Source organism: Sciurus carolinensis, chromosome 3 (genome assembly GCF_902686445.1).
Source record: "Sciurus carolinensis chromosome 3, mSciCar1.2, whole genome shotgun sequence".
NCBI classification, from domain to species: Eukaryota; Metazoa; Chordata; class Mammalia; order Rodentia; family Sciuridae; genus Sciurus; species Sciurus carolinensis.
In genome coordinates, this window is record NC_062215.1 from 135,163,766 (window position 1) to 135,179,106 (window position 15,341).

The following is a 15,341-nucleotide window of genomic DNA, read 5'->3' on the forward strand; positions in this document are numbered from 1 at the left end:
TTAAAATATGTAGATTAAAAATAAAAATATATTCTAACAGTATATGATGCGTTTTCAAAGTTGACCTTCTAGATCATAACTTTTATCTTCTCTTCTTTAGGGATAAGTGTGTTACTCCACAGAAAAGAGAAAGAAACATCACTAAACTTGAGGTCCTCAAGAGAGATCAGACAACTTCAACAACACACATAAATCATATAAGTTCAGTTAAAGTCGCTTTAAAAGCTGAGGATAAGTCCCAGTTATACAATGCCAAAAACTCCTACAGCCCTCAGAAAAAAGAACCGTCAAAAGCAGAAGCAGAAGAAAGAGTTTCCATGGTAAAAACCCGGGACAACTTCAAAATCTACAATGAAGATGTTTCATTTCTATCAGTCAATCAAAATAATTATTCCAGAAACCCAACACAGTCTTTGGAGCCCAATGTTGGGACCAAACAACCAAAACATAACAATCTATCTTCATCATTAGGTGATGCTCAAGAGGAAAAGAGGTATCTCACAGGTGAGGAGGAGGGGTATGGGCGTTCCCACATTCCCGAGCAGCTTATGCAAATCTATAGCCAGCCCATTGCCATCCTTCAAACATCTGACCTTTTCCCCACTCCAGAGCAGTTGCACACTGCTAAGTCAGCCACTTTGCCAAGAAAAGGCCAGTTAGTCTATGGCCAACTGATGGAACCAGTAAACAGAGAGAACTTTACACAGACATTGCCCAAAATGCCAATGCATTCCCATACACAGCCCCCAGATGCCAGGGAAGAGAATATCGTCCTTGAAGGTCAACAGAGCTTGCCTTCCCAGACCTCAGATTGGAGCCGCTATTCTAACAGCTTGCTGGAATCTGTCTCTGTTCCTGGAACACTGAATGAAGCCGTTGTAATGACTCCATTTTCATCGGAACTTCAAGGCATTTCAGAACAGACCCTCCTGGAGCTGTCCAAAGGGAAGCCCTCCCCCCACCCCAGAGCGTGGTTTGTCTCTCTTGATGGAAAGCCAGTAGCACAAGTGAGGCACTCCTTTATAGACCTGAAAAAGGGCAAGAGAACCCAGAGCAATGATACAAGTCTAGACTCTGGCGTGGACATGAATGAGCATCACTCGAGTAGAAAGCTTGAGAGGGAGAAAACATTCATCAAAAGCATGCATCAGCCCAAGATCCTGTACTTAGAAGATTTAGACCTGAGCAGCAGTGAGAGTGGAACCACCGTCTGCTCCCCTGAAGACCCGGCTTTAAGGCACATTTTAGATGGAGGGAGTGGGGTTATTATGGAGCACCCTGGGGAAGAGTCTCCAGGAAGAAAAAGCACTGTTGAAGATTTTGAAGCCAATATATCCCCCACTAAAAGAAGGGGCAGACCACCACTAGCCAAAAGAGATAGCAAGACTAACATCTGGAAGAAGCGAGAGGAGCGCCCACTGATTCCCATCAATTAGCTCCAAAGGCAGTTGTGTCTCTGCTGTCTTGTGCTGTGTCTTCTTGCTTCTTGTTGTAAATTGCAGTATGAACTTAAGAAATTGAGACTAAGTGATCTCTTGGCCCTGGACATGCCCTGAGCAGAGTAAATAGTAAAATGGTAATTCAGTAATCAGAGGGAAAGATGGTGAGGAATGAATGCTTTTTTTGGCCTATTCTGTAATTTCAAGTGATGAAATTGAAGTATCCAAGCTTTCAAAATGTAAAATAGTGTCAAGATGTTAGTTATCTGAAAATGTTAGCCAATTTGGTACTGACTCTTAAGAATAAGATAGTAAAACGTGTATTCCTAAAGCTGTTCCCCAAATTGTTGCCTCTGCCTTGATGACTACCCCGTGGGACACTTAGAAATGAAACTGTCTTTTTGAAACATCACCCCTGTGAAATGTCACTGTACATCCTTCTTTGCCTACACTCGAAAACAACTTCATAAACATATTCACTGTTGTTATTGTAGAGTTTAGAGACCAGAGAATGTTTTCTTTTTTGAGACAAGTAGCATGTGTATTGTATCATCCCCAAAGTAAATCCTATTCTCATGGAAATGAGCAAGAAGCTTTTTGGTCCTTGGAAAGGGAAGTGCCAACTCTTTGGATGTAACTTCACAGAATAAATAAATATTACATAGAAATTTGAGAAATGAAATATCTGATACTGAATTTGAATTTTAAGTTTGCTTTTTTCCCCTCTTCTTAAAAATGAGGTAAACTTAGACATCAAGGAAATATTATTTTCCAATGTGAAAAAAAATCTCTCACTTTAGTTTAAGGCTCACTGATAAGATGGAGGCTCAAATGAGTTTTATTATATTTCTTTTATTCTAAAAATACAAACTCAGTCACTTAAAGGCTTATAAAACTTGATTTTAAAATGATATAAAAATATCTTATGAACAACAAAATATGCAGAGAAAAATAATCAGTTCATGTCTATGAGCAGAAAAAGAAATGCCATTTTCCTGAGGCTAAAAAATATCTTCAGGGTATCATTTATATATCAGATGTTGACATTTTAAAAAGATGTTTGAGGAAAACAGTGTCAGTTTCAGGGCAAATGTAAGCTTTTCCTTAAATCACTTGTAGTCTTTGCAGCTTTTTTCCCCTATCCTTTTCATTGTAGCAAAGAATGCAGTGTAAACACCATTAACATCTATTTTTAATTTATGTGTCTTCAGCTGTGAGGTATCATTCATAAGTCCTAAAAATGAAAGGTCTTTGTTAATTAGAACAACCCATCCCATTAAAAAAAAAAAAAAAAAAAAACACACACATTCCATGAAGATCCGTCTGGAGTACCTTTCCCTTTTCTTTGGTGAGGGGAAAAATGAAACTAAATTTTCAGTATCTTCTACTGTTCAACATAGAAGCAGCACAGAGACTCAAACCACCTAACAAGTTGAACCAAAACAGCCACATGAGCTTTAGTAAAATTGTAGATAGATGTACAATGAGACACTGTGGCTTATACCCCTAAGATAGTAGACTTTAGTCAATTATTTTCCTGGAACCAGTTCTGAAACATCTAATCTGTCATATAACTCTTCCCTTTCTGTGGTAATCCAAAGAATTTAAAGACCTGAACACATGTTTGCTACATAGTACCCCTATCCATAGAAGAGATAAATGTGTTGGGTAATATGTAGGCTTACTTTTTTTTTTTTTTTAAATTCTAATAAGGTTCACAATTAGAGGAGGCTTTTTATTGGTCATATACAGAACCATACAATAAAAGTAGCATGAATGAAATAGATCTGGAAAAGGTTAAGGAGTTAATGCTCTATGGAAGTGCCTTTGATACAGACTTGCATTATTAGAAGGATATAATAACATATTTCTTAAGTGTACATTTTTTTACCCAAATTAAAAAGGTGTGCAGTTTTTATTTAAAAATATAGATCTAGTGTTTCATGTTGGAACAATGAATTTTGCATGTAAGTCACATTTCTTTTGTGTATTTAATCCCTTTTTTAAAGAAATTCAGCATATGTTGATAAATTATGTTGGAATGAAGTTAGATACAATATAGTAAAATATTATACCTCCTAAATATTTTGCATGTATATTTTCCCCACCTTTACATAAAAATGTTTCATCTCTCAGCTTGGTAATGAAATACATTTATTGGTATGTAGGTGTACCATTCAGGTATACCAGTTGCTTTATTCACTCTCGTGTAAAGGAAATGAAACAATGTATTCCAAGGGCTTTTCTCAAACTACTTGCTTGGTTTCAGAACAAAACCTTATTATTATTATTATTATTATTATTATTATTATTATTATTTTTACACTGCACATGCATTTTCAACTGAGAATTATAGGCAGTTTATCTTTTCTAATGATCAAAAGAGTATGACATATTTGTGAGTGCTTCACAGATTTCTTGTTTGAAAGTGGAAGCCATCTACTTTTTCTTAACCCAAGTGATGATAAACAAACAATATTCACTGCTTTCTTAAATTTTTAAATTGAAAACCAACAGTCTTTTGCAAATATAAATCTAGGTAATTTTGATTACAAATTGTTAACATTTGTGGATCCTTTGTATATACTTTGGATAGAAAAGGCAAAACTATCACTCAACTGATGGATTCATTTACTAAAGCACAGCTATATGTATTTTTGAATACATATTATGATCTTGAGACTTTATAAAATCAATTTTTATGACTTTATGCAGTTGTATAGGGATTATGCCCTTTTATAATACACAGTGTATCACAAAGATCACGAATGTTGAGGAATAAAAGCACTTCTTTGCTTTGGCAATCACTTTCAGATCGCCTTCTGTGTGTTTGAATTCTGTAGTATCAATACATAATATAGGATTTTAGAGATCTGGGGGCTAAATAATGCCCCTAAAAACTTCCCGGAAAGGTGAAGCTCAGAGTTACACATTCATTCATCAGGTATGGATTACTCATTTCTCCATAAAGGAATTTCTCCATTGTAAAGGAATTTGTATTACTTTCTACTTCAGATCTAGAGTCTGCTTTTTGTCCTCTTGTTTCCAAGTGTTTGTTTCTTTTGTATTCTTTGATCAGAGAAATCTCATATTTCGGTGTATTTATTGCTGTTATTACTATATTTACTGCTGAAAACTGTAACAAGTCTGAAGATTTGTAAAATGTTCAACATAGTTCATTAAGATAATAAAATAAATTTAAAAGCATACTTGATGTGCTGTTTAATTTCTGGTGAAATGCAAGGGCTTCCTATATCGTCATTTAATTTAATAAATATTCATTACTTTTTCTTCATTACACTCCCCATGGTAAAATAAATCTGTTTATAAAATAAATTTGATCTCTATATATTTCATGTCTCCAGAATTCACATTTTTACTGTCAAAACTGAATGTGGACAAATAGTTTCATGCAGTGAAATCAAAATAATCCAGTAGAATGTAAAATAATTTATAATTCCCTAAAACTCTTAAGAAAATAAAAAATTCCTCTATATACCCATTTAAAATATTATTTGGATTTTTTACCTAAAACGATAATCCAAAGGCTGCTTATACTTGGAGTGTTACATCTCTTAAGAGTCTCTGCTTAGTCAATTGAACAATATTTAAGTCAGGCAGTTTGGGTGTTTTAGAGTAGTTTTAAGAATTGTCCTGACTGCCATGTTTTTAGATATTTCCTATAAATTTTAAATGTGTTAATATGTTACTAGAAATACCTTTGGTCATTTCTAATGGGACATTATGACCCTCACCACTGGCATTGAGCTTCAGAATCCACTTGGAACCCTGCAGGTGCCAGCCAGGTTATGGGTGCCCTTATTTTCTGGCCACGTCTCCACTTTGGAGAGTCTTGAGTCTTCTCAGAAATGATGTGGCCCCAGAATGAGTCACCCAGGGACCCAACTCACATGGAAGTAGTTTCTAACAGAAAAGATTTGCTAAATCTCAGAAACACAGCCGCCAAACAGATGACATTAATGAGCTGCTCATCACTTTCTCATCCCAGAAGGAAAGTGGACATGAGAAGAACTATGGGAAACATAGACTCTAGGAAAGGAAGTTAGATGAAGATAAGATATTTTAGTCAGTTTATCAAACATGATACATTTATCAGTACTTAATAATTGTGACAGATAATCAGGGACCCTTCCTTTGTACCAAAGTTTGGAAAATGTTAAACTATGCCACAGCATTGCTTTACATAGACCATAAAATCACCTTCTGGCCTCTTTTGCACAGCTATATTTATCAGGATACACAGTGAGATAATATTCTACTTCTATTAGTAAGCTCTCTAAATCAATTGGAGAGCTGATTTCTTCTGAGGAAACTACCAATGATCTTGGATTTGTGTTTGTTCTTTCCATCAAATAGAGATTCCTCTTTCTTTTCCTTTTTTTTTTTTTTTTGAGCACTAGTTTATTTGGGAACTGTAGACTTCTATCAATATTTAAAAAAATAAAAATAATTGTCAGGGTTTGACCCCAGAAAAATTGTCTAGAAGTTGGTTGCAGTTTATGATGGTTAAATACCAAAAAGTTGACAAAATCAATTACACATGGAAAAACATCATCAAATATACTTGACAAATTTCATAGGGAGAAATGAGGTAACTATCTTTTTGAAATAGCTAAACTTAAAGATCTCTGGTTTTGCTACCTGTGTTGCTTCTCAAAATATTGCAATTCCACTTTTATCCACTTTGTTAACTGTATGTAATACCTTCTTAGTTTTGTTGAGAAGGTTCACATGTTGAGAAATACGTGCTGATAAACTATTCTTAGTTGAACCCTATATTTCCTAATTTTCAAGCCTATAGCAGCTATGCTTGTGAATAATATTCCAAGGTTTTGTAGGGACACTCCTATTTCCCACATGAATTGGTCTTTTCTTCCTTTTCAGGTTGATTAGGGTTTTCATAATTCATATGTTGACTGGTTCTAATCCTTGTAGACCTTATTAAAACACTAGACTAACTGCAGACAGTCTGATTCAAAACAAACCAGATAATTACATTCCCAGGAGTCTCTGGGTTTATTATTCTTGAACAGCTTCATTAAAAAACTTTCATAAATAACACACTGAAGAGCACAATTGTGGCATTAAGCCACATGGAATAAATATCCCAGAAAAACTTTTATATGTTTTCCTATTTCAAATCATAAAATTTTTTTGTTTTACATAAAAAGTACTTGCTAAAGTACTCAGCTTAAATTTATCTCTGTTATCCAGCATTTTGTAATAAGTACTCTTTTGTGACCTGAATTTCTAATTTAATTTCTGAAAAATTTGTAATGAATAAATACAAAAAGTTTAATAGTTAACATTTTATAGATATTTTCCATTATTACTCATTTTGTCCATTTTGTATTCCTAATTTTTAAAAATGAGTAGCTTCACATTGTTACATGGATTATTTAATAAAAACACTTAATTTGAATACTGACAATTATAGAGCATTATTGTTAAGTAGATCTGGTTTATAATTCAGGAGTCCCCCCTTTCCCCTGGGAGTGCTTACGTGGAGCTTCTAGGTAGGAACTGAGGGTGGGGATGCAATTAATTCTCTAGTCAGGTATATTATCTATCTCCTTTTCCCTCCCTTTACCCCCCTCCCTTCCTTCCTTCCCAGGATTGAACCCAGGAGCACTTTACCATTCAGCTACATCGTAAGCCCCCCCACTTTTTTAATTTTGTATTTTGAGACAGGGTCTTACTAAGTTGTTTAGGGCCTTGCTGAATTGCTGAAACTTGCCACCCTCCTGCCTCATCCTCCTGAGTTACTAGGATGACAGGTATGTGCCACCACACCCAGCTATTTTTTTAATGTGTAGATAAGATGGCAAAAAAAAAAAATTCAAAAAGTGAATGTTTTGTTAATGATCTTTAACATTTTTGTCTTCTGAAACCCTGGTTTCTCATAATACAACCTTGCTATGGGTCCATCATTTTCTTCTTCCATGATGAGACATAAAAACAAGCTTTAATAAACAAATTACAATAGAACTGTACTTATTCTTCTTGATATTGGAAACTATTCCTGTTTGTTGTAGAAGTGAAGGTGAGATTTAATACTATTAAAATTAGATTTAGTAAAACAAATTCATTCTGAATCATAGAATTTCTAAAATTCCCCTCAGTTTACACCCAAAGGACTTAAAATCAGCATACTATAGTGACACAGCCATATCAATGTTTATAGCAGCTCAACTCACACTTGCTAAACTATGGAACCAATCTAGATGTCCTTAAGCAGATTGATGTATAAAGAAAATGTGGTACTTATACACAATGCAATATTAACCTTAAAGAAGAATGAAATTATGTCATTTGCTGGTAAATGGATGGAGCTGGAGAATATAAGTCAGTTCCAAAAAACCAAAGGCCAAATGTTTTCTCTGATATGTGGATGCTAATTCACAATAAGGGGTGGGGTTAGGGAATAATAGAGTCACTTTAGGTAGATGGGAGTGAAGGTAGAGGAAGAAGTATGGGGGAAGGAAGGATAGAATGAATTTGGCATTTTTACCCTATGTACATATATGACTACATGGCCTGTATGATTCTACATCATGTACAATCCGAAGAATGAGAAATTATACTCCATTTATGTATGATGTGTCAAAGTGTATTCTACTGTCATGTATAGGTAATCAGAACAAATTTTAAAAACGTGAAAGAAAACCCAGTTTATCTTTAAAAAAAATTTTCTAAAATCCCATCTGCCCCCAGACAGATTCCCTATTTCACTTGTAAAGAAAACAAAATCTGCATGTTAATTATGTATTTGTTACTTTATGGGTATACTGAATTCTTATATTGAACTGATACTTATATCTTGCTTGTATTTGTCTCCTTAGATCATAAGACCTTTGTGGACAGAAACTGTGATTTATAATCCCTCCGATTCCCAATAATGTGTTATAAAGTATTATAATCAGTAAATATTCAGTGGCATTACAGATCAAAAAATGATAATGGATTTTTTCTAATTTAAAATATCTAAAGTGATTTTTTTTCATTATTTAGAGAATATTAGTTTCTGGAATCAAAACCATGTAGATAAAACCTTATATATTTAATACAGTGCATTACTCCTGTACAAATGGGAAAAAAACTAAGTTTAACCTTTCTAATCAAAACTGGCTGTTAATTTCTGTACAATTCCAGATCAACACAGTAAACTGGGATACTTTTTCCAAAGGTGACAGCCCAGCTAAAGTTTCCCTCAAATTCAAATTATATATATGTGTATATATAAATTTATAATTATATAAAAGAGCAACAATAGTAGTATGTTCTGCATCAATAATAGCAACAGCTTTTCCAGGCTCTGTGGCCATCTGAATAAAGATGTAGAGACAGCCTGAACACTCTGCAAAAACAAAAGAACACAAAACCCAAGAAACAGCAAAGTTCTGCAACTGTTGTGATACCTGGCATCATTTTTTAAATTAGCTTCTCAAACATCATCTTAGAAGAAAACATTGTAGAGTGACAGTTCTGGGTCTGGGGCTGTGACTCAGTGGTAGAGTGCTTGCCTCACATGTGTGGGGCACTAGGTTCGATCCTTAGCACCATTTAAAAAATAAATGAATAAAGAAAGATACTGTGTCCATCTATAACTAAAAAGTTTTAAAAAAAAACCCAGCTCTGATAAGTCATGGTCACTACTATGTATCATAAGCAGGTACAAGAAATTTTATATTCACAGAGTGTGATACAATACTCCCCTACATCTATAATACTAGAGATTACATTGAAAAGGCATTATTTGAGGCTTGATTCTACCTTTCCAGCAGAGGGTCCAAAGGATGGTATGACACTGCTTTTTAAAGAAATATACTTCCTTAAGATTTCCTTTCATTGGTGGCATGGTTCCAAGTACTCACTCTCTTCATGAACATCAACTAAAAGTCATTAAACAACAACAACAACATGAGGTTGGGGGGGGGGAAGCAAAACAACCAAAAAATGAGAAATAACACTCCATTTATGTATGATCTATCGAAATGTATAAATGCATTCTACTGTTATGTACAACTAATTAGAACAAATTAAAAAATTTAAGAAACAAAAGCAAAACAACCATTGAATTCATACAAAGGTGATCAAGTGGAAGCAAGCAAGACTCAGCCTAACTAGAATTTTAACAACTCTGTCATCTTTGAAAGGTGAGTGCCCTGTGGAAGAAAGAAGATGCCTAATAGGGCTTCAAAGCTTCAGACCACAATCAAAACACAGCATCATTACAAACAAAATCAGAAGTAAGGAGAATGATATCAGCAAGATGGTGGAAAAAGAGCTACCCAACTTGTATCCTCCCCAAACAACAATAATTTGACCACTATCCACAAACTAAAGTTCCTTTGTGGGACATTATAATCCAAGTATGAGGCTGTAAAACATGGGTTCAAGACCTAGGAGGGCTGTTTTAAGAGGGAAGAATCCTGTCCAGGCTGGCAGACTGTCATATTCACTCCAGACCTAGAAATGGCTGTCTCTCTGTGGATGCAGCTGTTTCCCTGTTTGACCTTAGTATTGTTACCAAAAGCATCAACGAATGGACCCATAAGGAGTCATGTCAACTTGTACCTCAGGTGACAGATCTGCCAAAATTGGTTCAAACTGTGGTCCCTGACGTGATCCTGAGACTTGGTTTCAGTCCCTCTCAGTTGGAGACTGAGAAGAGTACTTCTCCTACCATGAGTCCTTAGTGGCCAGCCTGCAGACATTGGTCTTGACTGTAGAAACTCACATAGCCCTATTATTTGGTTGCAGACCCTGTCATCTGTGGACATGGGCCAATACTACCTGTCCAAGAGATCTATCCAGGGACCCAGTGGGAGCTCTCTCAGGGACCCAGAGGAAACAACATCAGTCTGTGCACCCAGTAACATGACTATCATCTGAGGAAGCTAAAGCAGACCTTCCATTCCCAATATAACCCTTGGCAATAGTTTGGCTACCTATGGATCCAGCAGCAGCCATGTGACCTGCTGGTTCCAACCCCAGTTGACCATAATCCTGGAGATAATTTGTCTGTGGACTCAATAGGAGGTAGCCTTTCCCTGTCAAAACAGGCAAAAAGGGAAATACTGGAACAGGTGTTTTCACATTCAAATGCATGTATCCATGCAAAGCTACACAGGAAATGAAGAATCAGGCAATCAGGAAACTAATTAATAAATTAATAAAGTTTTAGTAACCAATCCCAAAGAAAGGGAGATCTATAAATTGTTTGAAATGGAATTCAAAATAATTGTCTTAAGGTTCAATGAGAAGCAAGAAAACAAACAAAACAAAATTAGAAAAAAATGCATGACAAAATTATGTTTGTAGGGCTGGGGTTGTGGCTCAGTGGTAGAGCGCTTGCCTAACGTGTGAGGCACTGGGTTTGAGTCTCAGCACCACATATAAGTAAATGAATAAAATAAAGGTCTATCAACATCTAAAAAATATTTTTAAAAATTATGTTTAGTAAATAAAAGTCATAAAATAGAATCAAACAGAAGTTTTGGAACTGAAGAATGCAATGACAGAACTGAAAAATTCAATAAAGAATTCAAGGACGTGTTCTTCTGATGACAGAGTGGTGACTGTGCAGGGAAAAATGGGGTTCGAGGCCATGAGCAGATACACCGGCCCAGTCGACCCAGCTGCCTTCCCCCATCTGACCATGGTGTTTCTGGCTATGGCATGTTCTTTACCACCTGGTTCTTCATTTATGAGGTTATCTCTACTATGCGCACATGGGATATCTACAAAGAGCTCCTCATCTCCTTGGTGATCTCACTCATCATGGGTTATGGAGTCCTCTTCCTCCTCCTCTGGGTCAGCATCTATATATGAGCTCCCAAGTGTACCTACCAAGTGACTTCACTAAATCCTGCTTTTGTAAAATTAATTTTTTTGCTGTTGCTACAAGTGTTCCACCTGCTGCTCAAATAAAGGCAGATGTGTGACCAAAAATAAAGAAAAAAAAAAAGGAATTCAACAGCAGGCCAAATCTTGTGGAAGAAAGAATTAGTGAAATCAGAGATAAGTCATTTGAAATTAGAAACTGATAAATTCAGAAGGTAGCAGGATACAAATCAACATACAAAAATTGGTAGCTTTCCTATACACCAATAATGAATTCCCTGAGAAAGAAATCAGAAAAAAAAAAAAAAATCCCATTCACAATGTCCTTCAAAAAATACCTACAAGTAAACCTAACCAAGGAAGTTAAAGACCTCTACAATGAAAATTATAAAACACTGAAGAATGAAATTGAAGACGACACTAGAAGAAAGACATCCCATGCTTATGGATTTGGAGAATATTGGTAAAATGTTCAAACTACAAAAGATATCTACAAATTCAATGCAATCCCATCAAAATACCAATGACATTCTAGAAAGAACTAGAAAAATAATCCTAAAATTCATATGGCATAAAAGATTCTGAATTGCCAAAGCAAATCCTGAGCAAAAAGAACAAAACTGAAGGCATCAAAATACCTAATTTCAAAATATACTAATAAAGCAATTATAACAAAAACAACATGGTATTGCCATAGAAATGGACGTGTAAACCAATAGAATTATAGAAAAAAGTAGGGAAAAAACCCCACATATACAGTCACATGATTCTTGACAAAATAGTCAAAAACATACGTTGGAGAAAAACCTCAAAAAAAAAAAAAATGATGCTGGGAAAACTGGATACACAAATGTGGAAGATTAAAACTATATCCCTATCTCTCATCCTGTACAAAAATGAACTCAAAATGGATCAAAAACCTTAAACTGAGAACTGAAAAACTAAAACTGATAGAGGAAAATATAGGGGTACACTTTAAAATATTGTCATAGGCAATGATTTCCTGAATAGAACTCCAGTAGCTCAGGAAATATAGCAAGAATTGACAAACGGATTACATCAAATTAAAAGGCCTCTGCACAGCAAAGACAATCATCAACAGAATGAAGAGAATCTAAAGAATGGGAGCAAATCCTTGCCAGCTATTCACCTGATAGAGGATCAATATCCAGAATATACAAAGAATTCAAAAGAACAAGTAATCCAATCAATAAATGGGCAAATGAGCTGAACAACACTTCTCAAAAGAAGTACAAACAGCTAATTGTGAAATGAAAAATGCTCAACCATCTTAATTCCTCAGGGAAATGCAAATCAAAGCTATACTGAGATTGATTCCATCTCATCAGTAAGAATGGCTACTGTCAAAAAACAAAAACAAAAGCAAAAAACAAAAAAAATTAAAAAAACTATTATGGGAATTAGTATGGAGATTCATCAAAAAAATAAAAACAGAACTACTATGTGGTCCAGTTATAACATCCCTTAGGTATATACCCTAGGAAATCAAAGTCAGTGCACAATAGAGATACCTACATACCCAAGTTCCTATGGCATTATTCACAATAGCCAAGTTATGGAATCAGCCTAGATATCCATCAGTGGATGAATAGATAAAGAAAATGTGGTACATATATACAATAGAGTGTTATTCAGACATAAAGAATGAATCACAGAATTCACAGGAAAATACCAGGGAAGGACCAGATATTGGTTCATATAAGTAAGGTTTACCACAAAAAGTTTGAAGTTCTTTTTCCTCCTTGACCTTGACTTTTTCCTCCTTGATCAATCACCACCAAATTGTTTCTTTGTCTAATTTTCTGTTTATGGTAGACATATTGCCCATATCAGTCTTCCCAGAAGGGTTTTTTTTTTGTCTCAGCTGCTGAGGATGCTATCAGTCAATAGACTGCAGCTGTTAGCCTCTTCAGTTTCTGCCTGGGTTGCAGAGCACTACCTAACCCAAGTGCACACACTTCCTGAAATGACCTATATCCATAATTACTTGAGGCAGGAGTATGAGTAAGACTTAATGGTTCCACTTCTTCCTTTGCCAAGTCTTGGTTGCTTTCCCCAGAAAAAGGGAATAATTTGGTGAAGGAGATGAACAAAATATCAAAATTTTAGACAGGAAGAGGCAGGCTCCTTTTCACAGGTATTAATACTTAACACAGAGCACACATACTGAATTGTTTAGTCACTGGCGGTTGGGAGAAAAAACCTTCTATAGTTGGTAATGGAAGAGGTCTGAGAAAGTAGCTGATACCTTGAGAGCTGGAACGCATTCAACCCATCTGCAATGAGGAGCCCATCTCTGATAAGTGGAACACAGACATCTCTGTGCATAAGGTAAGATGTCCAATTATTGAAACTCTCCACTGGGGAGAAGGGTATGTACTAGTTGGTGAGAAGTGTTTGAGAAATACTGGACAAATATTAACTATAATTACAATGGAAATGGATGGCTACTGTTGAGCCCTAGGTACCCTCAAAAAATACGATGAAAGGTGGTGGGCAATAGAACACCAAGCATGAAAGCCAATGGACTTTCCTGTAGTGTGCAGAAATACTCTTGTACCTCAGGAAGGCAGAGGAAGCTGAGGACCAGAATTTAGTAGTATGGTAGAGCTCCACATAAGGTCAAATGCTTGTTGGGGTGAGGGCAAGGCTCAGACCCAGGACCTGTTTCAAGGATCTGGCAGTTGGAAGAAGATGCGAGGCATGGTGGGGATATTGGTCATCCTTTATTCAGAGGCAGCCATAGCCCTCAGCCAGTCCCGCAAGCCATTTTCTTAGGCCTTTTATGTACAGTTCAAATAAGGCACGTTGCTAACAGGTTACATAAGGGGGGATGCACACTCACAAGTTAATGTTTATGACCTTGAGTATTTATGCTGAATCAGAGTGTTTCTGGCCTAACTGTAAGATAGCTGGTTCCTATCCCTGGCTACACACTAACAACATGACATAAAACAACATAGCCCACTGGAAGTCTTGGTGGGGGAGCCTAACTATAGCCATTCTGAGCCTGCCCCAACAATGCAGAACAATGCACAAGGAAGGTTATGCCAAGATCAGAGTCCCATTGGAAAAAATGAGACTTTTTTCCCACTCCCCCTTCCTCACAGAGAATACCTAGGTGGATGACCCTGAAAATTTTGTGCCCAGAGTCTCTTGAACTTGGAAAATACAGACTTGGTCCATCCCTCTTTCTTGAATGTAATGCAGAATCTTTTCCCCCATAAAATATCATATACTCACCTTCAGGCTTTACCTTTACCTCTTGTTATGACTGAAAGGCATATTACTAGCTATCATAGCATGACCCAGCTAGGGATGTGCTGGTTCTAATAGGACCTAATACTTGAAAGAAGTTGCAAATCCCAGCCACTGTTGGCAAGTGTTGAAAGAGAACCTAGAGATCTGAATTCTGGGAGTACTTAATCAGCACCTCACAAAATAATATGAGGCAGAGGAGATCTTGTAAAATAGGGTTTATATATTAGATAAACAGTCCAGGTGATGGTACATAGTCACTACAAGATGACTCCTAAGTGGAGCTCACGTACCAGAATGCCATAATATTAGATGCACCTAAAAACTCATAGATGTGAACATACTAGAGTGAATACACTTTGTAAGTCCAGGAGTCTCATCAGATGATTATGATCCATGGGAAGATCCATAAAACACAACATTTACTGAGGTTAAACTACTTGAGCAGAATCCAGCCTCCCATTATCCACCAGTGTTGGACTGCTGACCTTACTTTGGCTCATGTCTATGAACAGATGACAGAGGAGCAAAAAATTTAGACTTGGTTTCTAGACGGGTCAACTGAGTATATAGGTATATACCAAAAGAAGGATGGCTACTGCCCTCCATTACTAGGAGTGGTGTTAAAAATCAGTGTATATATCATCTGCAATATATTACTGAAAAATGAAACTAAGAGATTTCAAAATGATCACTAACAAGTCTGACCAGTATAGTGTCCTTATTACAACTTTCTTATAAAAAAATGAACTTTTT

At 36.0% G+C, this 15,341-nt stretch overlaps 1 protein-coding gene and 1 pseudogene across 1 annotated transcript in view; both read left to right on the forward strand.

The window, feature by feature from the left end:
• Fam171b (family with sequence similarity 171 member B) overlaps positions 1-2,738 on the forward strand; it is a 64,411-nt gene extending 61,673 nt beyond the window's left edge. The window contains exon 8 of the mRNA XM_047547243.1: positions 101-2,738. Coding sequence (XP_047403199.1) covers positions 101-1,436 — 1,336 coding nt within the window. The 3' untranslated portion in view covers positions 1,437-2,738. The remainder of the gene's footprint in view (positions 1-100) is intronic.
• Positions 2,739-11,055: 8,317 nt separating this feature from the next.
• On the forward strand, positions 11,056-11,294 carry LOC124978964 (transmembrane protein 258-like; annotated as a pseudogene).
• The last annotated feature ends 4,047 nt before the right edge of the window (positions 11,295-15,341 follow it).